This window comes from Lemur catta, chromosome 6, assembly GCF_020740605.2.
Source record: "Lemur catta isolate mLemCat1 chromosome 6, mLemCat1.pri, whole genome shotgun sequence".
NCBI classification, from domain to species: Eukaryota; Metazoa; Chordata; class Mammalia; order Primates; family Lemuridae; genus Lemur; species Lemur catta.
This window is the reverse complement of record NC_059133.1, coordinates 8513519-8541156: the sequence shown is the minus strand read 5'-3', so window position 1 is coordinate 8541156 and position 27638 is coordinate 8513519. Positions and strand designations below refer to the sequence as shown.

General features: G+C 49.3%; 1 protein-coding gene across 1 annotated transcript; it reads left to right on the top strand.

Annotated features, from left to right (window-relative positions):
• Window positions 1-354: 354 nt before the first annotated feature.
• On the top strand, window positions 355-27137 carry TAB1 (TGF-beta activated kinase 1 (MAP3K7) binding protein 1). The gene is made up of 11 exons (XM_045554872.1): window positions 355-451; window positions 13730-13866; window positions 14200-14353; window positions 15540-15626; window positions 16128-16266; window positions 17210-17323; window positions 17988-18099; window positions 20399-20543; window positions 22966-23188; window positions 24391-24553; window positions 26084-27137. Exons 1-11 carry the CDS (start codon window positions 419-421, stop codon window positions 26289-26291), a joined length of 1515 nt encoding a protein of 504 aa, XP_045410828.1. The 5' UTR covers window positions 355-418; the 3' UTR covers window positions 26292-27137.
• The last annotated feature ends 501 nt before the right edge of the window (window positions 27138-27638 follow it).

Here is a 27638-nt window from a genome sequence, read left to right as displayed (position 1 = left end):
CTTTTGGAAGGCCCGTTTTTCTTGCTGTAGCACCCACTATAGGGCCAATGAGCATTTGCTGAGTGAATGAATAATTCGCCCTCCCCTGCCCCAGCTGTGTTTACAGAGAACGCTAATCGAGGGGACTTACGAGCCCCATCTGAAAGGCAGGCTGGAGAAAGTGCACAAAGATGGGCGAGGGGCTGTCAGGTCAGGACCATGAAAGCGCTTTGCACCTTTCTTCTCAGTCCGACTAGAGAATGGTAGACGAGCGCGCCTGCGCACACGTTCCGCTACGGCCCCATCCCTCTCCGGCTGAGGGGTGGCGTTGGGCGCATGCTCCCCGGCCCGCGGTCCTCCACGCCTCCTTCAGGCCGCTCTAGCCGCCCTTTTCGCTGCTCTGTCGGGAGGCGGGCGCGCCCGCAGGGGTCCCTCCAAGATGGCGGCGCAGAGGAGGAGCCTGCTGCAGAGTGTGAGGAACCGGCCCGCGCTCCGGGCTAGGGGTCGGGAACCTGGCGGGGTGGCTGTCGGGTGCAGGAACGGCTCTCTCTCCGCTTTTGGACCGCCTCCTTCTCCATGGCGGGGTGTGACCTCCACCCTCCCCTCTTGGACTAGCCCTTCATCCCCGAGGTCGGGGCGCTTGGCGCGCACGAGACTCGCGGCGGCGTTGGCCCCGTGGGCCCGCGCGTGCGCGCTGCCGGCCCGGCCCCCAGGGGGTCGAGGGGGCCGGGGCCGCTGGCTTCCGGGCTGGCGCTGAGGGTGGGAGCTTCCTGCAGCCAGAAGGGAACGTGGCGCGGCAGCGGAGCCAGCCAGGGTTGCAAGCCCACCGCGGGACCGAGCAGTCGTGCAATGATAATAATAATGGCAACATCCACTTGTGTACCGCTTACTGTATCCCAGGCATTGTACTAATTGCTTTACATTTGTAAATTTAATTTTCATAGCAGCCCCATGAGATATAGTATAGTTATTGAATTTTTACAAACTGAGGCGCTGAGAGGTGGTCATTTGCCCAAGGCCACACAACTGGTGAGTGTCAGAGGCAGGGTTAAAATCAGGCAGTCTGATTTCAGGACTCTCCTTAACCTCTGGGCTATACTGAAGGAATAAGGAGTGGTGGCCTCTGGGTTCTAGTCCTGCCTCTATCTCATTATGTCTCTTTCAGCCTCAGTTGCCTTCTCCTAAGGTGAGAGCAGGGAGTGGGAGGATTGTCTTGAGGCTCACCCCTACCCCCAGTCTGGACCCTCATGGGTTTGACGCTGTCTTCCAGCCCCTACACCCTCCTGACATGCATGTGCACATAGATGCCCACACATGTTGGCACTATGGCCTACTGTGACCTGCCAGTGTAGGGTGCTGATCCCCTGGGTCCTCCCCCCTGGTGGCACTCTGTTAGAATTGCGTTTGGACTTGTGTGCCTCCTGTGCTAGAAAGTAAACTCACAGGGACTGTGATGTCTTGCATACCATTGTGTCTACAGCATCCACCACCACTATGTGCTGGGCACTCAATAAATATTTGTAAAATAACAGCTAGGCATGGTGGCTCATGCCTGAAGTCTTAGCACTTTGGGTGGCCAAAGTGAGAGAATCCCTTGAGGCTAGGAGTTCGAGACCAGCCTGGGCAACATAGCAAGACCCTGTCTCTACAAAAAATAAAAAAATTAACTAGGCATGATGCATGCCTGTGGTCCCAGCTGCTTGGGAAGCTGAGGCAGGAGGATCACTTGAGGGAGAAAAAAAATAGTTAGCTTTAAACATATAGCGTCTTGATGCAAAGCAAGGGGAAGGCAGGAATGTCTACACAAGGCCCCGCCTGCCCTCATGAGGACTTAGGACATCCCTGCTCATGGGGTGTCGGAATGTCTATGCAGTGTGTGAGGCTTGCTGGTGAGAGTAGCTTGGACACGTGCATTCAACAGATGGGTGTGAGGCAGGGGTGGGGAACCTTTTCATGTTGGAAGGCCACATTAATTTCAGCTGTAATCAAATAAGACTGCATTCAAGAAACTTCAATTAGATATACTTAATAATATACATTATTTTGTAAAAATCTAACTATGTACTTAATAATTTCAAAAATTGAAAACTATTTGTTAAAGTTAACTAGCGTTTTTTAATGATTTTGTTGTGTCTGCTTTCTATTGGAAAGCGTTTGAATATTTGTTTGCAGCATGGAGGTCCTCAGTTTCATTTGATCCTCTAGATGGGTTTCAGTCATTTGTGACCTTAAGGGCATCTTGATTTGGGTTAGGTGGGAGAATGTAGCTTCATAGCAATAAGTGGTTGAAAAGCAAGAAAGCGTTTTTCAGACATGTTGCTGAAGGTGTGGGTATTCGACTGCATTTTTCCATATTTCAGTTGGATCTTTCTTAGCATCAAACAATGACTTTAAAATGTCATCTATGGCCAGCCGTGGTAGTCATGCCTGTAATCCTAGCAATCTGGGAGGCCAAGGCAGGAGGATCACTTGAGGTCAGGAGTTCAAGACCAGCCTGAGCAAGAGCGAGACCCTGTCTCTATTAAAAATAGAAGGAAATTAGCTGGGCAACTAAAAATATAAAAAATTAGCCAGGCAATGTGGCACATGCCTGTAGTCCGAGTTGCTGGGGAGGCTGAAGGCAGAAGGATCTCTTGAGCCCAGGAGTTCAAGGTTGCTGTGAGCTAAGCTGATTGCATGGCACGCTAGCCCTAGCAATAGAGCTGTCTCGAATGAATGAATGAATAGTCATCTACTGAGAGCTCAATCAATGCCATCTGTAGTTGTTTAGGTATCTTGGTGATAACTAGGTGAGGCTGAAACGCTAATTTTAATGTGATGTCGTGATTCTCAAAGTCAGTGAACCTTTCATTGTATTCTCCAATTAATAGATCTGTAATAGCTGTGTATTGTTCAATGATCTGCATATATCATCCTACTCATCAATGAACTTTCCTAACTGGGGAAAATGTTCATCCAAAATTTCCTTTTAAAGAGGTGTTTTGAAAAAAGATAGCTTTTTTCAAAATGCTTGAATTTTTTGCCACATATCATATATAGACTTAGTTTTACCTTGCAAAGAAATATTCAGGTCCTTTTGATTTGACTTATCACATGGAAATGCTGCATTCCTATAGAAATCTTTAAATAATTCATATTGCTGATTCTGTTCTTCATAAAATTTATCTGTTCTTGTAGAGGTAAAATTTTGGCTAACACCTGTCCCTGTAATTAGCCAATGCACTCTAGAATGATAGGGCAAATATGAATACCTCATCGTTCAACTTTAGCGTGTTACAAAATTGATGATGCCATGTTGCATTTGCACAAATATAGTTAGAAATACTTATAACTTGTTGCAAAGTGTCACTTTAAATAGGAGCTTTAGCACAGAGATTTTGCTTATGCAAGATACAGTGAAACGAAATGAGAGCATCTGGATCTGTTAATGCTTTTTTTTCGTCTGTGCAATGAACTCTTCATGTTTTCCTGTCATGAAAGGTGCACTGTCTGTACACACACTCACTAAATTTACCAAATTCAGTCCAACTTCACGACATTTATCTTGAAAGTTGTTGAAGATATCTATTCCCCATGTTCTGTTCCCAAGAGTGCCCAAAGCAAGTAACTCTTTATAGCAAAGAAAATCTTTATGACCTGAATGAAGTATAAAACCTGCACCAAGTCAGTAGTATCAGTTGATTCATCCAAAGCAATTGAATAATATATATTTTCCTTTTGAAGTATTGCATGAAGTTGTTCCATTAAGTTGAAGGCTAATTCATCTTGCCGATCAGTTATGGTTCTCTTTGAAAGAGGCAGTTGTTTATACTTTGAAACATTATTGGGGTCTAAGCATCCTACAACTTCAACAATGCATTCTTTCACAATTTCTACATGATTGAATGGCTTCCCTTTTTTCCTGAGTATATAAGCTACTTTATAAGTTGTTTCAGTGGCATTATTTCGTGGTCTTATTGCTGCTTAAAAGAATTGTCTTGGCTTTTGCTTTTCATCTTTTAATTTCTACAATACAATCTTTTGCGCTTCTCCCTCTAATTTAAAATATTTGTGGTCCTTATGAGTGTTATAGTGATGAGCGTTGAATTTCTTTAATGTTGATACTGCAGTATCACAAAGCAAGCAAATCATCTTTAGCAGAAACAGGGTAATATTGCAATTCCCAATCCTCATTAAAAAATCTGTTTTCTGTTTCCTTCAGCATTCTTTTGGTCTTCTTTGACATGATGGGCTGTTCAGCAGATAGAATTAAAAAATACTGTCGAGCTGTGCAACTATTCACAAATTCCACTTCAAACAGAAACACAGTGCACTGTTGTCAAAAGCTGATAACAGACTGGCGTACTTGACCCCCATAAACTCTGGCCAACCAGCCTTGTGTGGTAGTGGTGCCAGTCAGTCGGGGAAAGTTAGAACTAAATCAGGAGCGTAGCAGCCATCAATTGAGCCTGTGGCTTACTAATGTTCTAATTGTGCCAGTCAGTCTGGGAGGATTATTTTGTTGAAACTTATTTTATTCTTTGGTATTTTAAATACATTCATTTTAAAAATAAAAATATAAAAGACAAACACAAATATGTTAATAAAAATAAAAGGATTTGTTTTGTAAAATTTGGACTCAGTCAAAAGGCCACTTAGACACCTCAAAGTCCACGTGTGGCCTTAAGGCCGCAGGTTCCCCCCCACCCCACATTAGACCATCACCTATACCCATGTCGTCCACTCAGCTGCTGCTCTAGCACACAGGAAGTGCCCACAATTGTTAGTAGCCACTTTGAGAATGAATTAGGAACTCTGTTTGTGATGATGGCACAGAGAACCTTTGATGAAAACCCTAGTGGGAGAGGTGGGGCCCAGGAGTGCTGTTGGTCTCAGAGCCATGGGTCATCCAGAAGGTCAGAGATGGCAGGAAGCATGGGGCCTTGTGAACTTTTTGGAGAGAAAGAACTGTTGTCTCCCACCCTGAGCCATCTTCCTGGGGGCATCGTTCTCACATTCTGAGCTTCCTTTTCACTTCTAAGGAATTTGGGTGCTTTTACCACAAAAACACTCAGCCTTTTCATACCATAATTTGATAATTCAAGCTGTAACCTGAACTTGGAACCATACTTTGTCCACTTCTGCTGCCCAGGAGTTTGAGGTGAGTCTGTGCAAGGACTTTGATGAACTATTTTTATGTGACATGGACACGTATGTATTTCAGGAGCTAATGCTTAAATATATGTGCACAATGCATTTGTAAAGCCCTTAATGGGTTAAATACAATTGGATCACTATAGAAGCTTTTTGTACCAAGACACGAATTTTGGAAATTAGATGGTTATTTTTGTTTGTTTATTTGTTTTGAGGCAGGTCTCACTCTGTTACCCGGATTAGAGTGCAGTGGCATCATCATAGCTCACCGCAACCTCAAACTCCTGGGCTCAAGCGATCCTCCCAAAGTGCTGGGATGACAGGCGTGAACCACCTCGCCCAGCTGAAATTAGGCCTTTTGAAACAGCCTTCTTTCTTACCAGATTTTCTGTTGCATTTCTCTTGAGCAATTAATTTCTAAGACATGGAAGAGTTAAAGTCCTCTGTGTTCACTGTTGTGTGTGTTTAAACGGCTCCGCAATGAGGCTGTGCTGAGTGTGAGACGCCCCCTTCTCAGCTTCTCGCAGACTCACTCACCCTGTGCTCAAGCACCACTCACTGCTGGTGTTGGCAGGCCTGGCATTTGGGGGCGTGGGAGAAAGTATGCATCAGTGTGTGCAGGGGTGGAGAGGTAGGTGGTTTGTGTGAATAGAAAATGCATGACCTTTCCGAAAATTGTTCAGAAATGTGGAGGAAGGAAGCGAGAGACTTGGCAGTCTGGTTGGTTTTAATAGAATCAGCAGTGGATACTTGGTATGGATAATCCCACATGGAGGTGGAACAAGGTGGGAGAATATGATCAAAGCTCACCCAGCCACAGCAGTGCCAGAGTGATTCAGGTCCACTGGTAAAATCAGAGGGGACCAAGTACTCTCACATGGGTAAAACCTGGAATTCTCTGGCCATTTGTTATTGAATCAGTGTCTGAAATGCTGTGGGGACTACTTTCCAGGCAGGGCCTTCCACTGAAGGAGCACCCAGATTATATGAGAAACTGCCCATGAGTCATTGGATCTAAGATGCTGTTATTTTAAGGACACATTAGTATTTTGTATCCTGCTCAGAAAGAAAGTGCACTGCTAATTAATTTGTAACATACCAACTCCAGAGATATTAAAATGTGGAAAATGTAGATTTTCGAATCAGTGAAATAAGATGTCTAATTAACAATACCAGGCTACAGCAGGAGGGTTGCCACAAGGCCACATGGTTAATGGCCAGTGAGTAGGGTGCCAAGCAAACACGGGGTGAGGCCACTGGGATATATTTCTCAGGGAAGGTGCTCCATGACCTTGGGCAGTGTTTTCCCAGAGTCTGAGACACAAGGAGGTAGTTTGGGATGTCTCAGGTACAAATTGAGGTAGTCATGTACTTTTCAAGTATCTTTCAACTTTCTAATATCATAATATCAAGAGAAAGACTTGGTTTGATCCTAGTATTTCCTTAATGCCTTTCTGGTACTTGCTAATCTCCCTTTTCTGATAACATAAAATAAGGCTGTAGCTCAGAGTCTATAACAGGTAATAGGTTCAGCTAGAATTGAATAACCTTGTTTTGTTTTTGCTTTTTATTATCCTCTAGATATGGCAAGTAATACTGGTCTTCCGCTTTATAATACTAGAGAAGTTTACATTCAAAATGAAATCATTTGAGCAAAAGAAAATGTGGCAATTTAAAGATAAAATAAGAAATGGATAATTTCTTGAAGACGGTGAGTGGATGACTGAGGTTTGGGAAACACGAGCCTCTGGCACCAGTTGGATTTGAGCAGGGCCTTTGGGGATGGGTAGGACTTGGGAAGACAGAAAAGGGCAGGCCTGCCTAACCATGGATACTTTTAAGTAAACTCTTTGGGTAATTTTCTTCTTATTTCTCCTTTCTTTATTTTAATAGAGGGACAAGACAGATTGGCTAGGAACTTAATGTTTAAAAAGTGCCAAGGTAAAATGGATAGAACTTTGCTCAGCAAGGTGCATGTATATAAATAGTTGGTTTGTTGTAAAATGTGTGCTTGTCTGTGTGACTGTACCTCTGGGGTCAGCAGGCTCTTCATTTGAGGCTTCCACAATACATTTGGCTTTTTAAGTAGGGCAGACATTTGGTGAGGTGTTACTTCCCTCCTGTGTTTGGTGCAGACACCTACCTCCTGCCAAAAGTGGGTTAGCTTCCCATGCTTTTTGTTCTGGTCACAGTTTTTTAGAAGTCATTTGGAACACTGTGTAGAAAGTCTTATCTTTATGAGATAGACAGCTGAGTTAGATTGTTAATCTGTCAAAGGGTGAGATTCAAAACTATGTCAACAGTCTGGAAGGCTGGGATGAAAGCATTAAGATATAATCCAACTGATATAAATTTAGGTTTTTTAAAAAAAAATCTTCTGCGAGAGTTTGTTTGGGGGAGACTGACATGGTAGAACCTCACAGGAAAGAGACTTTGTTATTTCAGTTCACAGCAAGTAGGAGTTTTCATGTAGAGACTAGATGCCCGCCTTGTATTTAGCTATATAAAGACTATTGTTTTTGTGCGTTGATTTTCTATCCTGCTACCTAACTGATTTCTTCTATTGTTTGAGTTAGTTTTTCGTTGTTTTTTTTTTTTTTTTTTTTTTTTTGAAAGAGTCTCACTCTTGCTCAGGCTGGTCTCAAATTCCTGGCCTCAAGCAATCCTCCCGCCTTAGTCTCCCAAAGTACTAGGATTACAGGTGTGAGCCACCATGCCTGGCCGACATTGATTCTTTAGGGTTTCCAGGTATACTTTCATATCATTCTGCAAATAGAGATAGCTTTACTTCTTTCCCAGTTGTTATGCTCTCATTCTTTTCTCTTGTCTAATTGCCTGGACTAACATCTCTAGTGTAGTATGAAGTAATAGAGAGAGTAGGCATCCTTGCTGTGGCCCTAATCATAATGGGAATGTCTCTTCTTTGTGTTTCCCCACTAAGACAGTTGCTAGCATTAGGATTGATTGACATATACATGTAATAGCATGTTCAGTATACATGTAATAGCATGTTGTGTTCTCTTCTGTGTTTATATAAAAAATGGACAAAGGTTGTCCATGGAGTCTATACCCGTTGACCCACATACCATTTGCCAGTTTGTAAAATAATAGATTTCTAAAATATTAACTAGCTCAACATTATGAAAAAAAAGATTTCCCAAAAAAGTACATAATAGTGTAGAAGTGTCCAGATACTAGTCATAAATACTTACTGAAGAATAAGGCACTTGCTAAGTATATTGACCTCTGTCATACACACAGGTTTTCTAATTTGAGAGAATTTGTCATTCCCATGTCAGCCAAATATGGCTGCAGTGTCCAGGAGTCATAACGGCATCAGCGCACTCTTGATAGCAGCGTCCTGGGCTCCCATTGTGAAATGCTCTAGATGAGTTGCTCCTGTGCCACAGCACATTCACATGGCAAGTTCCTCAGTCACCTGAGTTTGTGTCCTTCTTGTGCAAGACAGTTTCACTGGCCTTTTTAGTAGTGTATCTCCAATGTTGAATGGGCCCCTAAGTTGCTTGGGTGATATTTATTTGTGTTTGGAAAGTACACTTGGAAAGATTTAAGTCCCTGAAAGCCTGTATCTGCCCCTGTGGGAGTTAGATAATGGCAGAGGTGGTACTGTGATTGCAGCTTCCATGACAAGTTTTGCATCTTGGGCAACACAGTTGTATTGTTCTATCTTTTCTTCCTATGCTTTAAAACACCTGTGGCACCTTCGGGTGCTGATTATTGACTTCTTGGCCCCTCTTTTCAGTTGGAGGACATGGGGTACTCCTGACTGAGGAGATGCGTTTGTGCTTCTGCTTCATCTTTTGTTTAATTTCATTCCCACTGGAGATGGGAGACAGACCCTAGAGAAGGAGCTTCCTTTTGGAAGTATATTTGCCAGATTATCTGAGACCTTTGTGAGCTCCTTGGCAATGGAGAGATACTAATCAGATCTGAGACATAGGGGATGATTGGCAACAAATCAGTTCCTTGAAAAAATAATTAATTCCCTGTCAGTTAACTCCTTACCACGGCCCAGAAGCCTTGGACTGCCCTCCCACGTAGGCATACATACATGCAAACATGGCCTCGAGCTGTGGTCACTACAGAGACCACACTGGCATTCTTGTACTTTCTCAAGCCTAACACCCTTTTTTTCCACCTGAGGGTCTTTGCACATGCCCTTCCCTCTGCCTGGTAGGCTTCTTTCCCACTTTCTAGAACAGCCACTGCCCCATAATTATTCAGGTCTGGCTCAGAGTTCACCTTTCTGGAGAGGTCTGCTTCTCTTACCACCTCATCTCAAAGAGCCCTCCCCCATCACTCTCTGTCCTGTACCCTGGTGTTTTCTCCATACCGCATATCCCTGTCTCAAATTACCTTATTTATTTATTGTATTGCACGTTTGAAGCCTCTCTCCCCCTGGAAGGGTGGCTTCAAACAAGGAGCCCCTCTGTTGTTTTCTCTGCTGTGTCCACAATACCTACAATAATGCCACCTTTTGCAAATGCTCAGCAAATATTGTTGAATGAGTGTATGTATTAAATGAATATACTGTAATCACATGTGGGTTCCAAAGACTTTAAGTTCCCATTTATGTTAAGAGAAACATTTATTTAGCTTTAAAATAAGTCAAGATTAGACTAGAAACTATTTTGTATTACTATGAAGAAGTTTTTCTTTTGGTGTTTCTTGACCTGAAAGCTTTCAATGCCTGGTGTCATCAGGAGCGGAGCAGAATTTCAGCTCTTGCTGCCATTTCTTTTCCATTAGTAGATTTTAGTCATATTTGCTGTTTTCAAAGACTGTTAGAAGGCATTTTCAGACCTTGTGATGAAATTGTGTGAATAAAAATAAATAAATAAAAGTCCTCTCAAAAAGATACAAATAAGTGTAGAGACATACCATGTTGATGGATTGGGAGACTCAACATAGTGAAGATGTCCATTCTCCCCAAAGTTGAAACAGTTCTAATTAAAATCCCAACAAGACTTTTTGTAGATATAGACAAGCTGATTTTAAAATGTATATGGAAAGGCAAAGGAACGCAAATAGCCAGAACAATTTTGAAAAGAATTAAGTTAGAAGAATCACACTAGCCAATACTATAGAGCTACAGTAATCAAGAGTGTGATATTAGTGGAGGGATAGACATATAGATCAATGAAACAGAATAGAGTCTGAAAATAGACCTATACAATATGACTGGTTAATTTTTGACAAAAGTGCAAAGGCTGGTCTTTTTAACAAATGATGTTGGGACAATTGGACATCTGTATACAAAAACAAAGAAAAATTGATCGACATCTCCTGCCTTATACAGAAACTAATTCAAAATGGATCACAGATCTAAATGTAAAACTATAAAACTTTTAGGAGGAAATACAGGAAATCTTTGTGACTTGAGTCTGGATAAAGAGTTCTTAAACATGATTCCAGGCCAGGTGCAGTGGCTCACGCCTGTAATCCCAGGACTTTGGGAGGCCAAAGTGGGAGGATTGCTTGAGACCAGAAGTTCAAGACCAGCCTGGGTAACATAGTGAGATCCTGTCTCTAAAGAAAAAAAAAATAGCCAGGCATGGTGGCACACACCTGTAGTCCCAGCTACTCCAGATCGCTTGAGCCCAAGAGTTCGAGGCTGCAGTGAGCTGTGGTCACCACTGCACTCCAGCCTGGGCAACAGAGTGAGACCCTGTCTCAAAAAACCCCACAAAAAACCAAAAACATGATTCCAAAACCATAAACCGTGAAAAAACAAAATGGATAAAATGGACTTCATCAAAATTTAAAAGCTTTTGCTTTACAAAAGACGCTCAGTGAATGAAATGCCAAACTACAGATGGGGGAAAATATTTGCAAATCACATATCCAACAAAGGATTTTTATCCAAAATACATAAAGAACTCTTAGAACACAATTTTTAAGAAAATAATGCAATTTAAAATTTTAAGATTTAAAGAGACACCTCACCAAAGAGGATATATGGATGGCAAATAAGCACATGAAAAGATGCTCAGCATCTTTAGCCATTAGATAGGTGCGAATTAAAGCTGCGATGAGATATCCCTACACACCTCTTAGAATATATAAATTCAAAGAAACTAAAAGACAATACCACGTGGTGGTAAGGACGAGGAACAACTAGAACTCCCCTGCATCACTGGTGGGAATGCAAATGGTATGACCACTCTGGAAAACGGTTTGGCAGTTTCTTACAAAGTTAAACATACTTAGCATATGACCCAGCAATCTCACTCTTAGGTATTTACCCTAGAGAAATGAAAAGTTACATTCACGCAAAAACATGAATGTTTATAGCAGCTCTCTTCATAATTGTAAAAAACTGGAAACAGCCCAAATGTCCTTCAGTGGATGAATAAACAAACTGTGCTCCATCCATACAATGGGATACTGTTCTGCAATAAAGAGGGACAAACTATCGATGCACTCAAGCAGCGACTTGGATGAATCTTAAAGGCATAATGCTAAGTAAGAGAAGCCAGTCTCAAGAGGTTATATATTAATATACAAAATTTCATTTATAGACATTCTTGAAAAGACAAAACCATAGTGGTGGAGAGCAGGTCATTGGTCGCCGGGGGTTAGGGGAGAGAGTGACTCCAAAGGGGCAGCATGCGGGAATGTTTTGGGGTGATGGGGCCATTCTGTATCCAGAGTGTGGCGGTAGTTACACAGATCTTTACATGTGGTAACATTCATAAAACTGCACACCCAAAGAAGTTTTACTACATGTTAACTTGAAAATAAAACAAACTCTCATACCCTGCAGAAGTTGCTCCAAGGTGCAAAGTATAGAACTAAAGCCTTAAAATAGATAAATGCAGCATAAAAACAACTAAAATGAAAAAAATTCATAAAGTCCACTCCCTGTCAGTATGTAAGTAAACAGCAGAAGAAGTTTGCCACAGAAGCTAACCATAGGCTTTTTACATATCTGATTGCAAAAGCCTGTTGAAGTGGCTTTTACATCATATTTTGAAAACTTACCACTAACTGGTAAGAAGTTGCACAAAGTATCTTTGTTTAATATTTCAATAAAGCTTTTAATACAAATTCTCATTATTTTCCTTGAAATTGGACTTTGGTCCTCCCAATTATTTTAGTTTGCTCCAGTACAACCTGGTGGTTCTGGGAGTGCCCTTGTGAACGAGGCCTTATTCTCAGGTGGGAGGCTCAAGGTGGGGCAAGCTTTCAGTGAGAAGCAGGGCGTTGCACCTGAGCCTTTTGGCATTGTCATTTCTGGGGCTTAAAAAATAGATGCTCAGGGTGTACCCCGAGGAGATTTAGTAAATTCAGAGTCAGTGTGTTTGGGCCAGGGCCTGGACAGCTGTGTCTGTGTGCGTTTACAGCTCTGAAGTGATTGTGCTCAACAGCCTGTTAGATCCCATGGGTGGAATGGGAGTCAGACACCGGCAGGCAGGGGTGATGGAACTGAGGTGCAGGAGGGGGACACGAGAGGGGTGACTCCTAGAGGTGGTGACTCCTGAGCCAGAGTCCTGAAGGACATGGAGAATCACAGACAAGAAGGAGGAGGCTGTGGACTGGGCTGCAAGCATTTGGGACTGGTAGGGGAGACGGGAGAGGGCTCCAGGGCAGAGTGAAGAACAGGTGGAGGCCCCATAGCAGGGAGAGGGAGTGAGACTAGCTTTTAAGTCTGATTTCTCAAGGCCAGGTTCGTGGCCACCTGAATGAGAATCACCTGTGAAGAGCTGCCTACAGTGCAGATGTTCTGGGCTCCATCCACACCAGGCGTTCTGCGGCTGGGGCCTGGGCTCCATCCACACCAGGCGTTCTGCGGCTGGGGCCTGGGCTCCGTCTGCACCAGGCATTCTGCAGCTGGGGCCTGGGCTCCATCCACACCAGGTGTTCTGCGGCTGGGGCCTGGGCTCCATCCACACCAGGTGTTCTGCGGCTGGGGCCTGGGCTCCATCCACACCAGGCGTTCTGCGGCTGGGGCCTGGGCTCCATCCACACCAGGCGTTCTGCGGCTGGGGCCTGGGCTCCGTCTGCACCAGGCATTCTGCAGCTGGGGCCTGGGCTCCATCCACACCAGGTGTTCTGCGGCTGGGGCCTGGGCTCCATCCACACCAGGTGTTCTGCGGCTGGGGCCTGGGCTCCATCCACACCAGGTGTTCTGCGGCTGGGGCCTGGGCTCCGTCCGCACCAGGCATTCTGCGGCTGGGGCCTGCAGTTTTAACCAGTGTCCAAGGGATTCCTTTGCACTGTACAGTCAGAGCCCCTGTGATGGGAAGTGAAGCCACCAAACAGCTTCCTACTAAGAGTTTGCTTCATTTGTGTGTATGTTTTCACTGGTGTTTCCTAACATAGCTCACTCCTGGAAACCATTGCCGAGCCTTGCATTTGGGAACGCTGTTGTCTTTTTCAGGTTTCCTGGGGAACCAGTTTGTGGACTAGCCAAAAAATAGCAAACCCTTCTGCAGGTGTCTATTCATACAAGCATCATGTTTTTCCAGAAGGAAGTGGAACCCTCTGTGTGGGGCCCCGGGCCTGCTAGGTTTTTGTTGGTGAAGAAAAAGGTGAGGTGGGGTCTGCCCTGGGGAAGAGGTGGTGGCTGACAGTTTCTGGTGTCCTTCTCCAGGAGCAGCAGCCAAGCTGGACGGACGACCTGCCGCTCTGCCACCTCTCTGGGGTTGGCTCAGCCTCCAACCGCAGCTACTCTGCTGATGGGAAGGGAACTGAGAGCCACCCGCCAGAGGACAACTGGCTCAAGTTCAGGTGTGCGTGCCAGTCTTGCTCTCCTGGGCACAGAAAGTTGGTTTGCAACCAAGGAAAGGCACCCATCTTGTTGCTGTCTTATATGGGGCTTGCCGGTGAGATGTGGACCGTGGGAGGTGGCCTCCCTTGTTGTCCCTTCCACAGCTGGACTTCAGACCAGCTGAGGGTCTGCTACAATGGGGGATGTGGAAGAAGCATCCAAAAGGTCATAGCCAGAGTGAAGTGGGGGGACCAGGTGGGCACCTGAAGCCACAGCTGCTGTATCTTCAGTCTCCCCGAATTCCTCTCCCTCCACCTCTGAGCCTCAGGTCTCCTGCCCTTTGCCTCTGCTAGGAGTGAGAACAACTGCTTCCTCTATGGGGTCTTCAATGGCTATGATGGCAACCGAGTGACCAACTTTGTGGCCCAGCGGCTGTCTGCAGAGCTCCTGCTGGGCCAGCTTAACGCTGAGCACACTGAGGCCGATGTGCGACGTGTGCTGCTGCAGGTAATGGTGCTGGGGGGCTAGCAGGGACCCAGCCGAACCGTGTCTCCCCTGCCATTCTCCTGGAGCTCAGGCCCTGCAACTATAAAATGTTGCCAGGGTTAGTCTGAAGATCCTGCTGGCATCTTCACCCCTGCAGAGGAACAGCTCTGGGAGCAGCTTCCAGGGGCAGGGGCTGCCCTCCCCAGGAGTCCAGGAGCAGGCGGCAAGTAGCAGGCCTTCCACTGCTGGCAGGGTTGGCTCTGCAGGGGGTACTGCTGGAGGAAGGGGAGTTTAGGGATGTGAGTTTGGACGGAGGTGTGCAGTGGGGGCAGGGCAGGGCCTGGTAGAAATGGGGTCATTTAGAGCCATCCCTTTCATTTGGATGTGGTCTGGTGCTCAGCCTCTAGGGGCTGAAAGCATCCCTGGGCATTGGGGAAGAGACCTTGCCTCCCTACCTCTGATTGGCTGCTGCCCTCGTTGGCCAGTTCTGCCTTTCTGCTTGCTCCAGTTTGGGGGTTTTCCTCCTGGCATCCCCTTTTAAAAGCATGTCTGGAAGCACTTTGTTTTAGTTGAGAGGATGGATTCCTGGTCCTCAAGAACAGTGATCTCAGCCTCTTCCTACCCTTATGGCCTCTGTGCTCCTGTGCCAGTGATGCTCAGCAGATCCCACACCCAGGGAAAGGTGTCAGTGTCACCAGGGTCCAGGGGCCAGCAGGATGTGACAGCAGCCTCTCAGGAAGAGGTTGTAGTTACCACGAGCTGTCATTGATCTGGCAGCTTCTCTGAGCCAGCTGCTGTGCTAAGGATGGGTTAACTTACTTTGCCCTCAGAACAACACTTATCTCCGTCGCATAGATGAGGCTGAGGCGGCAGAGCTGGAGTTCACACCAGGTGGTCTGTTCCAAGACTGTGCTCGTGGCCTCTGTGCGGTCTTCTGCCTCTGCTCCCTCTGCAGTGCCACCTGTGCAGTGTGCCCACCCTGTGGGGCGGAAGGTCTTTGTCGAAGACCTTGGTCTGCAGGAAGCAGCAGGTGCTTTGCAGTGCCCGGCCGGGGGCAGAAGTGCTGTGTGTAAAGCCCCCATCACATGAGGCCCTGCAGGGAATACGGTGACTTTGTTGCTGTTCTATTAATAGTATTTTAGCATCAGGTGACACTGGTGTTTTGAACCAGCCTTTGCCCTGTCCTCTGCTCCCTCCCACCCCCCAGGCCTTTGATGTGGTGGAGAGGAGCTTCCTGGAGTCCATCGATGATGCCCTGGCTGAGAAGGCGAGCCTCCAGTCCCAGCTGCCGGAGGTAATGTCCCCAGCCTGCACCCCGGGAGAAGCAAGTCAAGGCCTGGTTTTGCTTTTGCTGGGAGCAAGGACTCATCTGCCTTGTCACTTGCAGGCCATTGACGTAACTGGGCCAGAGCAGCAGGAGTTATGGGAACAGTTCCTGATGGGGGACGCTGGCGAGTGGCAATAGGTTTCCACTTGAGGGGCCTTCCTGGCCTTCTGTGGGCAGCTTCACCCTGAGGCTCAGCATTGGGTGGGCCGTGATAGGTGGACACCTTTCCAGGGCCTTCGACTTGAATCGGTCCACAGCCTGTTCCCTCACCTGCTCACATCACCCACCAGCACTTGCAGAGCCGGCCTCTGCGTTCCGGTTCTCCGAGTTAGGTTGTTTCCGGCTCTCCTGGAAAAACCTGCCCTGGAGCTGCAGCACGGGCTTCAGCCTGGCTCTTAAGGGAGGGGAGGGTTTGTGAGATGGTCCCGAGGCCCCATGTGCTCTGACCTCTCTGATGATGGGTTCTAGGGTGTCCTTCAGCACCAGTTGCCTCCTCAGTACCAGAAGATCCTTGAGAGACTCAAGGTGTTGGAGAGGGAGATTTCAGGTGGGGCCATGGCCGTCGTGGCGGTTCTTCTCAACAATAAACTCTACGTCGCCAATGTCGGTGAGCTGCCCTTCTGTCCCGGGGCGGGCAGTGAGGGCTGGGGGAGAGGAGGTCAGCCGTAGGGGTTGGTGTGTTATTTGGCGATGTGCTTTCCAGACACTCAGATGCTTTAGACCCAGAGTCTCCTGAGGCCGTTGGGTATGTTTCCTCCTCACTCCATATTAATGTCTCAGCCCCAGCTGGAAGGGAGAAAGGAGACCATGGGAGGCAGGTGTCCTGGTTTTAGTCCCCACTCTGCGTCTAACTGACTGTGGCCTTGGGCAAATTGTGTCCCATCTCTGGGTGGCCTCAGTGGCTGCTGCTTCTGGAAAAGGCTACCTGGCTGTGGAAGACCCAGTTGGCATCCCCATGAGCTGCTGTGGGGTGGGGCTGTGACACGGATGTCAGGATTTGTGGGCAAAGGAGGGGCTGTCTGGGAAGCAGAGAAGGCTGCAGGGTGAGGGTTACCACAGGAACTCTGTGGAGACCCCACTGGTGAGGTCCCTCCTACTCTTCCTCCTTTCCTTAAGATTTCAGTGTGGAAAAACTTCCAAAATATCAAAAAATGGAGTGAGTAGTATTTAATGAACTTCCACATGCCAATCCCCAGCCCCAGTTATCAGCTCATAGCCAATCTGGTTTCATCTGTAGCCCTTTGTCCCCACATTATTTTGAAGCAAACCTCAGACACTGTCATGTTATCTGTAAATATTTCAGTATATACCTCTAGAGAAAAGGTCTTTTTTATTAAAATCATAATCCTAGGATTAGGCTGCAAAAATTTAACCTAATTCCTTAATATCATCAGCTGCCCCTGACTGGTGACTGTCCCCAGTGTTCTTTGGCTCTTTTGCTCTTTTGTTGTGTTTCCCTGTGTGAGATGCCTGCTTTTTCTCTCTCTTTCGAATGTGTCCTATTTTTCCCTATCCTTGGTCTTTGCTTAGCTGCTCAAATTCTGCTGCAGGTACGAACCGTGCACTCTTATGCAAATCTACGGTGGACGGGTTGCAGGTGACACAGCTGAACGTGGACCACACCACAGAGAACGAGGATGAGCTCTTCCGCCTCTCCCAGCTGGGTGAGTGGGGAGAATGCCTGGTGGGGGTCGGTGGGAGTGGGCCCGGCCCTCGTGGGCTCGCCCTCGCCCTTCCTTTGTTGTCCGGGTAGACAGGGGCGGGTAGTGGAGGGGCTGTGACCTTGGCTCCGGGACCAGCCTGCCTGGGTTGGATCCTAGCTCTGCTGCTTACCAGTTGGTGACTGGAACTTACTGAAGTTTTCTGTGCCTTAATTTCCTCATCTGTGTAGTGAGGATAATAATAACCTACCTCAAGGTGTTGTGAGGATTAAAAGAGTTGGTTCATGTAAAATGCTTCCTAGAGTACCTGGCACATAGCAGTTACTCACGGTTATTGGTGGAGACCAAGAAAGGCCAAAGAAGTCCTGCGATTCCAGCTGCTGCAGTAGCCTCTCCCTCTCTTCTAGGGGCCCATGGGGGCAGAGGCAGACCCAGGGCGGTGCTGGGTGCTGGAGGGGGCTCTGGGCTCTGGGTGGAGATGTCCTGATGAGGATGGGGACTGAGGACCTTGGGGACTTGGGTTAGCTGCTTTCCAAGGTGCCCTGGTGTTGTCTTCCTTTCTTATTCATTGGGTCCTCACTGCCTGGTTTTCACGGATATGTCCCTGTCCCCTTCTTTTTGTTCTTTATGAACAAGGAATGGGATTGTTGCGTCGTTCCTCTGACAGGTTTGGACGCAGGAAAGATCAAGCAAGTGGGGATCATCTGTGGGCAGGAGAGCACCAGGCGCATCGGGGACTACAAGGTCAAATACGGCTACACAGACATTGACCTGCTCAGGTAGGTGCCAGCCCAGCTGTCCCCCGTTCATTTGTAAGATCAGAGGCCCAGGGCAGAAGCAGATTTTAGGGTCCAGCAACAGAGGTGCAATTGAAGTAATTCAGAGCCCAAGGCAACTCTTTCTTCCTCCCAGGGAGGTTGGTGTGGGGTGGGCCCTGGGCCCAGCAGGCCAGGAGCTGGGATCCTACAGAGCTGGGCTGGCAAGGGGTCCAGTTGGGGAGCTGGGCCAAAGCCAGGGGCAGCAACAGTGCCATAAGGCCTGGCAGGAGTAGCCAGGGTTGGCAAGAGGTGCCTGGCATGGACAGGGATGGACGGACCAGAGGCCTGTTGGTCGGTGCTGCCCATGGTTGGGGCTAGGGCAAGGGTGTGAGACAAATTGTAACTTCCCTCCAAGGACACTTCCATTCTGGGTATCACTCAAGTGCTTGCAGCAGCAAAATGGACAGTAATGATAATTACGAGTTTTTATTGTACCAAGCCTGGTCACAGTTCCATACGTACATTCTGTTATTCATTCCTTACTCAGACCCACGAGGTAGTTACCATCACCACCCCAAAGGCGTTTTCATGAGAGGAAACTGAGGCATGGAGACCTAAGGTAGCCTGCCCTGATCAGAGGGCCAGTAATGGACCGAGGCAGACGCGAAGGCGGGCGGCCTGAATTTGGAGCCTGTGTCCTTAACCGCCGGCTAGCCTGTGTGTGAAATGCTGGTTGGGAGATGCGAGTGTATACTTGCGTGATGCCAGTTGTGGCATTTAATGTCATGGCCAGAGCCCTGGAGGAATCATGCCAAAGACCCCATCAGCAAAGGCCAGGCCTTGTGGCTTAGAAAGCACATGTTAAAACTCCTTACCCTCCCAAGATTTAGAGAACTGAGCTGGGAACTTTTATCCCTATTTTGTGGGGTTCTGTTTGCTTTATTGGAAAGTCATCTGTGGTTTAAAATGCTTCAAACAGTGCTGCGATCTATACAGAGAGAGGGAGTCTTCTTCCCAACCCACGCCAGGACTCCCTCCCCAGGGGCTGCTAGTTTCTGTGTATCCTGCCCTCTGATCTCTGTGCACATGCACATATGCACACATGCGTGTGTTTCATGGGGTCTCAGGCACAGGCATCCTCTTCAGGACACCCACAGATGCTCCACTCCCTGCCCGGTGTCCTGCCCCTCCCTCTTTTCTTTTTTTTTTCCATTGGCATGTGAAGTAAGAGCTATTTTCTTTTTTTTTTAAACTTTGGGATATGACTGACATACACAAAGTTGCCATATTTAATACATACAACTTGATGAGTTGGGGATATGTTTATACACACCTCACTGTTGTCAGTAAAGATGCCTATCCCTGGCCAGGTGTGGTGGCTCACTCCTGTAATCCCAGCACTTTGGGAGGCCAAGGCAGGAGGATTGCTTGAGGCCAGCCTGGGCAACACAGAGAGACCCCATCTCTATAAAAAATTTAGGAATTAGTGGAACATGGTGGTGTGCACCTGTAGTCACAGCTACTCTGGAGGCTGAGGGGGGAGGATCACTTGAGCCCAGGGGTTTGAGGCTGCAGTGAGCCAAGATCACACCACTGTACTCCAGCCTGGGCAAGTGTGAGATGAGTGAGACCTCATCTTTAAAAAATAAAAATTAAAAAAAAAGATGCCCATCCCTCTGTTCCTGCACATCTTACAACCGGGCGACATCATTCTTTGCAATTGTCGGTAGGATTCCGGCTCCTACTGACAGACCCTCAGGATGTTTTCAGACTTTACTCTTCTGAGCATTGTTGCCAGGAACTCCTTGTATACTCGCCTCCCTGTGTACTTACACATGTTGGAACTTTTTGACATTCAATAACTCTGATACCACATCAGCAAATAATGATTCCTGTGCAGGCAGAGAGTGTGTTTGGGGTCTTAGTTGGCTTGGACACCTGTTTTGGAGGAGACTAAGTGATAGCAAGACGAACAGTCTTTTAAAAAGTAACCTCTCCCTCTTGCTAGCCCATGCCCTGCCCTGCCACTGCCCAGGTTCTGTGGACAGGAGGTACAGAACTGGCCAGAATGAGGCATTTGACCTTTGCCCTCATGACCTCAGCTGCCTGCCAATTTTTCTGGCTCCTCTGGGTTTTGTTTTATTAGCTGCTGTAAGAAGACAAGTGTGTTTTCTGATTTTCTCTTTCTTCTATTTCTTTTCCTCTCATCAGGTTGTGTGTTTTATTTTACATTCTGGGTATAGATTCCTCCCCTCAGCAGAATCAGCATCTACCTGGGGCCATTCCAAGCAAAGCTCTTCCCTCCACTCTCTCCCCATAGTGCTGCCAAGTCCAAACCAATCATTGCAGAGCCAGAAATCCACGGTGCACAGCCACTGGATGGGGTGACCGGCTTCCTGGTGCTGATGTCCGAGGGGCTGTACAAGGCCCTGGAGGCAGCCCACGGGCCTGGACAGGCGAACCAGGTGAGCTGGGTCTGGGTGAGCCAGCGGCTGCGGAGCATGGCTGACCTGCAGGCTCCCTGGCCACTGGGAGCTCTGATTCTCAAGTTCTGTCTCTGGGTTCAAAGTGGTGGCCCACACCTGTAATCCCACAGTTTGGGAGGCTAAGTCAGGAGGATTGCTTAAAGCCAGGAGTCCAAGACCAGCCTAGGCAACACAGTGAGATCCTGTCTCTACAAAAAATAAAAAAGGCTGGGAGAAGGAAAAGCCTAGAGCTCTGAAAACACCCACTTACTCAAAAGCTTTGCTTATTCTAGGCTTGAAGCAATGTTGGTCCCCAGGGCCTGAGTGAGGTCTTCAGGGAAGAGGGTGAGGTGGAAGTGAATTTCCACGGGCACGGCATTGCTCTGGGCCCCTTGGAAAGAGGCCTGGTCTAGGAGGAGAGCCCAGAAAGGGGTGTGGTCTGCTGCATGGCAGCAGTCCATCACATCCTGCCCTGGGGCTTCGCTCCCCTCTCTGGGCAGCAGGTGATTTGCCGACCATTCCTCATCTCCGCAGTGGGGTGGTAACATCTGCATTTGTGGGAGTGTGGTAGGGTCAGGTGTGGTAAACGGACATCCTCGGCCAGAGGAAGCTGCTTATTTTTCCTGCACCTTGGAGTATACACAGCAGACCGTTGTCACCCAAGCATGACCTTGAGGCAGTCACTACAGGGGTGATTTTGAAGGGAAGCTGCCTGTGTCTAACCTTGGATTGCCGGGTGGCTAAGAAAAGTTCCTGTTGTATTCTTTCTTCTGTCTGTGATTCTTTTTTTTCTTTTGAGACAAAGTCTCACTCTGTTGTCCTGGCTAGAGTGAGTGCCGTGGCATCAGCCTAGCTCACAGCAACCTCAAACTCCTGGGCTTAAGCAATCCTTCTGCCTCAGCCTCCCAAGTAGCTGGGACTACAGACATGTGGCACCATGCCCGGCTAATTTTTGCTATATGTATATTTTTAGTTGGCCAGATAATTTCTTTCTATTTTTAGTAGAGACAGGGTTTCGGTCTTGCTCAGGTTGGTTTCGAACTCCTGACCTCGAGCGATCCACCTGCCTCGGCCTCCCAGAGTGCTAGGATTACAGGCGTGAGCCACCGCGCCCGGCCTTGTCTGTGATTCTTATAGGAAGATAACCTTTTCTGCTTTGTCCTTTTTAATTAAAAATCAGGAAGGAAAAGTTTTAAGTGCCTAACTATGCCCTGATCCCTGTGTTGCATTTTTCACCCATTATATCTTATCATTCCTTCCAGCAGCCTGTAACACAGAGGGCAGGGGCTTCCTCCCACGTGGAGCTGTGGACTTGGGGCCCATGGGATTCAGGGTTTTGCCTGAGGTGACATAGCTGGTTAGCGATGGAACTAAGCCCTCACCCCAACCCCCCCAGCCATGTCCAAGTCATTTCCTGTCACCTGCTTCTGCCCTCGTACCTCTAAGAGACTAGGCCAGCCATCATACAGAGCATTGTTTGTTTGTGTTTCTGATCTGTTGATGTGATTTTTTTCTTCCTTTTTTTGTTTTTTTTCTTTTTGGTTTCATAATGGAATTATCCAGTGGCTTCTACTTACTAGGTTCTAGAATACAGATAGTCCGTGACTTGTGATAGTTCAACTTAGGATTTTTCCACTTTATGATGGTGTGAAAGTGATATGTATTTGGTAGAAACTGTACTTCAAGTACCCATACAATCATTGTTTTTCACTTTCAGTACAGTATTCAGTAAATTACGTGAGATAATCAATACTTCATTATAAAATAGGTTTTGTATTAGGTGATTTTGCCCAACTGCAGGCTAATGTAAGTGCTGAGTGCAGGCTAGGCGAAGCTGTGCTGTTCAGTAGGTTAGGTGTATTAAATGCATTTTTCAACTTATGCCATTTTCAACTTGATGGGTTTATCAGGACGTAGCCTCGTCCTAAGTCCAGAAACATCTTTACACTAGACTGTGACTTCTCTTGAGGTCAGGGACCGTGTCTGCATCCTGTATCCCCAGAATGAATCCTGACAAAATGCCTGGCATATCCCAGCCTACAATGAGTTTGTTCCAGGAAAGAAAGCTTGGCAATAACGACAGTCTACACCGGGCCTTTTAATAGTCTGCAGAGTGCTCCTGCATCCATTGTGTTGTCCAGTCCTCATAGTAACTCAGTGAGGTGCATATTATCCCCATTTTAGAGGTGTGGAAACCAATAATCAGAGATTGCAGGTTCATATGCCTTTTCTAATGAGAAAGTTCTGGAAAGATTATCCTGAATACCTTGAAAATCCCAGATTGCAAGCTTGGCTGACAGGGACTTCCTCCACCTGTGGGGCCAGTGACTCTCGAGTCTCCTGACTCAGAGCTCTGGAGTTACGGCCCCAGTCCTGGGCCACCCGTTGTTCCTCACCAGGTTCTTGCTCCTCCGTCCTCCAGGAGATTGCTGCGATGATTGACACTGAGTTTGCCAAGCAGACCTCCCTGGACGCAGTGGCCCAGGCTGTGGTTGACCGGGTGAAGCGCATCCACGGAGACACCTTCGCCAGTGGTGGGGAGCGTGCCAAGTTCTGTCCACGGCACGAGGACATGACCCTGCTGGTGAGGAACTTCGGCTACCCACTGGGCGAAATGAGCCAGCCCACACCCACCCCGGCCCCAGGTAGGTGTGCTGTGTGGACTGGCCGTGCCTGCGGACACCATGGGGGGCTGGAGGTGGGTGCGGAGCAGCTGAGGCAGTGGCCTTGCTGCTTGGCATGGAAATGGAGTGGGAGGCCTGGCTTAGTGTCGTTCTAGTCCACACTCCCTGACTTTCCGCCTTTCTGAGCTGTGTGCTGATTTTTGCCTTTTGTCTGTAAAATGAGGATAATACCACCTGCCCTGGCTCCCTCCTGAAGACCTGAGTGTATGAACAAGCAATTTGCAGAGTCATAAGGCCGTGTAGTAGAGATGAGGGCTGCCACTGGTTGAGGGCCTACTATGTGCCAGGTGCATTATCTGTTATTTCCTTTAGTCCTCATTAGCAACCCCAGACACAGATGGCACACCCATTTTTTAGAAGCGGAAACTGAGGCTTAAGAAAGAACGGGCCTAGTTGAGGTTGGGCATGTGGACAGATGGTCAGGCCCCAAAGCCGGGTCTGTCCCTGGGCCACATTGTAGGAACTCGGGGATAGAGGGATGACATTTTACTTTGTTCCTTTTTTTTTTTTTTCCTTTACTGTACAACTCACAAACAGACTTTCTGCCATTTTAATTCTTAAACCAAGTCTCCTGGGAAAAGAGGTGATTGTTCTTTTCTTGTGCTCCCTCCCAGAGCTGCTTAGTGTTAAGACCTTCAGTTCCTGAGGCCTGCATTTCTTTTCCTTTTTTAAACAAGCAAACCTTAGAGCCCAGGCGTCCACAGATGGGTTTGTTCTCCCATGGACGCCAGGGTTGCTGGAGTTCCTCTGGCTTGTTGTTGTTGCAACCGTATTTTTATTGGGTCAGCCTCCACTAGGAGCAAACTTATCCTTTGGATTAAAGTGTCCGTGGGAAGCCGGGCAGTAACCCTTTCACTGAGGCAGCTCAAGCACTCGATTTTGTTCCTGCTTTGAGCAGCAGCAGGCTTTCCTGCTGAAAGGAGGTCTTGGCCTGGCTGGAAGAGTGTCTGCCAAGGAACACTCCTCCTAAGCTGTCCCAAGGGCTGGGGGTGGGGTCACACTGGGGCTTGGGGAGCCATGGGGGGCCAGGCATGGCCACCACCCACGCTTTTAGCCCTCAGACCTCAGACCACCCCTGCCAGGCCTTGGGGCAGCTCTGCCCCCACTAGCCCGGCTTCCCTCCTCAGCTGCTGCCTGTGCCCACTGCTGTCTTCCTCCCAAAGCTGCAGGGGGCCGCGTGTACCCCGTGTCCGTGCCTTATTCGAGCGCCCAGAGCACCAGCAAGACCAGCGTGACCCTCTCCCTCGTCATGCCCTCCCAGGGCCAGATGGTCAACGGGGCCCCCAGCGTACCCACCCTGGACGAAGCCACCCCGACCCTCACCAAGTAAGCCCCATGCCTCCCCCCGCCAGGAGGCCTGCGCCTCACGGCATGTCCTGGGAACAGCCCAGGTTACCTGGGCAGAAATGGCCACAGAGCCAAGTCCCTTGGCTGAGTATCCGAGGGGGAGATGCCCTGGGGTCCTGTGTCTCCCGAGTCCCCCAGCTCCATTCCAGGGAGGGAGGTCTCCCTGGAAGCTGAGCAGGAGGCACAGCCTTACTGGTCAGCCGCTGTTGGATCTGGGCCTGGGATGGGCTGGAGGTTTGGAGGCAGGGTTGGGACAGGCCGGGTGTCCAGTCAGGTAGCTGGTGGTGACAACCTACTGCTTGTGTTTTCTTGTGGGCCCCATAACTAGTTTTCATTCAACATGAAGGCTCTCTTGTCCTTTTCTCCCATTTTGGAGTATGTGATGTAGGGCCCTTCCTGTGTATCCGTGCTCCGGGGCCGTTTTGGCCTGTACTGGCTTGTCCTGTGCTCTCTGACTACAGTGTCCAATTTAGCTTAGAAGTGAGTTTAGGTTAAGGCCTGGGTGGGGGTCAGGGGAGAGGCGGTGGCAGCAGCCTAGGGTGAGGGGTGTGGGCAGGACCCCAGCTGCAGACCTGCCTGACAGGTCTGGAGTCTGCCCCACCCCTTCACTTCCGTGGAATGCACCCCCCATACCCCCACACCCCCCACACCAGGGACCAGGATCTGGTTTCCACATTCCAGCCCTGCATGGAATAATAGAGATGCCACACCCAGCCCACGCTGAGCACGGTGAGGATGGAGCTGAGCGGGCCAATTAGAAGGCCCTGGGGAGGGAGTGGCCCTGTTGGCCTCTGCCTCACCCAGCGCCTTCCTTGCCGCCTGCCCCCGTGTTGCTGCTGCTAACAGCACAGCTGCCACCGGCCTGGCCGGGCCTGCCGCGCAGTGGGCATCTTGGGTGCAGGAGGGTTGGCCTCCCACTGCGTCCACAGGGTAGAGTGTGATTGCTGTGGCCACAGATGAGGCGGGACACGCGCCCTCCTCCTCTGCCTCTAAGCCCTGGCCCCAGTCAGCCTCTTGCCTCCCTCCAGCGTCTGCGCAGCAGCCCGGCCAGCCCATGGCGGGCAGTGAAGGGAGGGGGCAGAGGAAGGTTTCCTGGGGGCAGACGGCCCGCCGGCCTGTGATGAGTGCAGGACGGGTGGCGGAGGTTGGAATGGACGCTCGGTGGCTCGGCGCTGCGCTGCGGAACGTCCTCTGACGGTGGGAATGTTCCCTGTCTGTGCTGGCCACACAGTAGCCGCTGGCCACACATGGCTGCTAAGCATTGGAACCAAGTGTTCCATTTTATTTAACTTTAGTTAATTTAAGTAGCCACGTGCAGCTAGTGCTTTAAAAATACATTAGACTTTTTATCTGTCTCTAAGAGCATCTGGCCAGGCCTGCTCTTACGGTCACCTCTCCCAGAATGGCCTGCAGCCTGAGGGGCTGGTAGAGGCGGGGCTGTCCCCACCTGGAAGCCAAGGCCCGCTTGACCTAGCTGCCCCTGACTGTCCCCCTCCTGTGGTCCCGCAGCCAGAGCCCGACCCTGACCCTGCAGTCCACCAACACACACACCCAGAGCAGCAGCTCCAGCTCCGACGGGGGCCTCTTCCGCTCCCGGCCCGCCCACTCTCTCCCGCCTGGCGAGGACGGCCGCGTGGAGCCCTACGTGGACTTTGCAGAGTTTTACCGTCTCTGGAGCGTGGACCATGGCGAGCAGAGCGTGATGACGGCACCATAGTGCAGCCGGGAGGTGCAGCCCAAGCAGGGCCTGGCGTGGGGATGAGGGGTCCAGTGCTGGGGCAGGACAGGGATTAGCCTTTTCCCAATACTTGCCTGGGCCATGGTGGCCAGTGGGTGTCCTGTCCTCAGCCTGCATCAACTTTATCCCGCAGCTCTCGGGGCTGTCGCGGATGTGAATGCAGACTGGACCTGTGTTCTGCACCTTGCACAGCGGGCTGGAGGCCACTCTCTCCCTGGCAGCCTCAGCCAGGACTGTCACTGTTGCTCAGAACAAAGGGCCCAAGTGTGCAGCTGTGGCTAGCCTGCAAGCCCCGCCGAGGGTTCCTGCAGCAGTGCGCGGCGGAACGGGAAGAAGGATCCCGTGAACCCCGACTGTCCCAGGCCCAACGGACAATGCTCTCAGGCCACCCCTCCTCTTGCCCCTGCCTGCCCTGGAGTAGCCTGTGGCTGCTACAAGTGCCTCACCTCTGGGTGGTGGCTTCTCCCCTTCTCCAGCCTCTCAGCCCTGTGTTCCTAGATCCAGAGTAGAACCCTGGGCCCCATTCCTGGACCTGCCCTAGTTGTCAGTGGTGAGGGTTCAGGAAGACCAGGGGAGCATCGGGGGTCTGGGACGACCACAGGGTGCGGGGCAGGTGGCAGGGAACCGAGGGAGCTGGTCTAGGAGAAGCACTGGTCCTGGAGCTTCCAAAGGAGAGTGGGCTGGGCACCTGGGCCTCCCCAGAGGTGGGCACGCAGGTGATGGGGGCGTGGGGCGTGGTTGGGCTGCCGTGGTGGCTGCTCTTGTCAGGCCCTGAGTCGGGTGAGCCAGTGTCGGCCTTGTGTTTCCGTGCTGGTGCCGGGGAGGACCGGGGTGGGGGTGGGGGGGTGGCTGAAGTGGACAGCCTTTCCAACGGTGATGGGGCTCTGCTGGCTGCTGGGTAGCAAGCAGGGCTCCCAAGTCAGACAGTGGGCACTCGCTCCAAAGAGAGGAGAGTGGGAAGTGGCTCCAAGAGGGCAGAAGTTCTTTGAGACCCAGCACTCTGGAAGGCCCGAGGGCTTTGGGGGAGTGCCCTGCTTCTGCAGACACGGGAAGGGTCAGACCGGCCCAAGGCCTGAGTTAGACTATTTCACACGTGTTCTCCGCTTTGGGGAGGGGTGCCCCCAGGGTTGTCTGCTGGGATTGCCATTTCTCTTTTCAGAGGAGGAAGCAGGCCCAGAGACGTGCACCTTGCGCAGGTCACACAGTGGTGGAGCCAGAGCTCAAAGCTGTGGCCATTTTGTCAGTATCCAGGGCCCTGCTGGATTCTGCCCTCCCACCCCCAGCCTCCCTGCCCCACCGGGTCCCTGTGGAGCTCCCCAGGGACGG

Bases quoted from the DNA above. Each gene is read 5' to 3' on its own strand.
- TAB1 (XM_045554872.1), top strand. From the start codon at position 419: ATGGCGGCGCAGAGGAGGAGCCTGCTGCAGAGT. The intron at 16,267-17,209 runs GTGAGCTGCCCT...ATTCTGCTGCAG, and splicing joins ACTCTACGTCGCCAATGTCG to GTACGAACCGTGCACTCTTA. The intron at 24,554-26,083 runs GTAAGCCCCATG...GTGGTCCCGCAG, and splicing joins GCCACCCCGACCCTCACCAA to CCAGAGCCCGACCCTGACCC.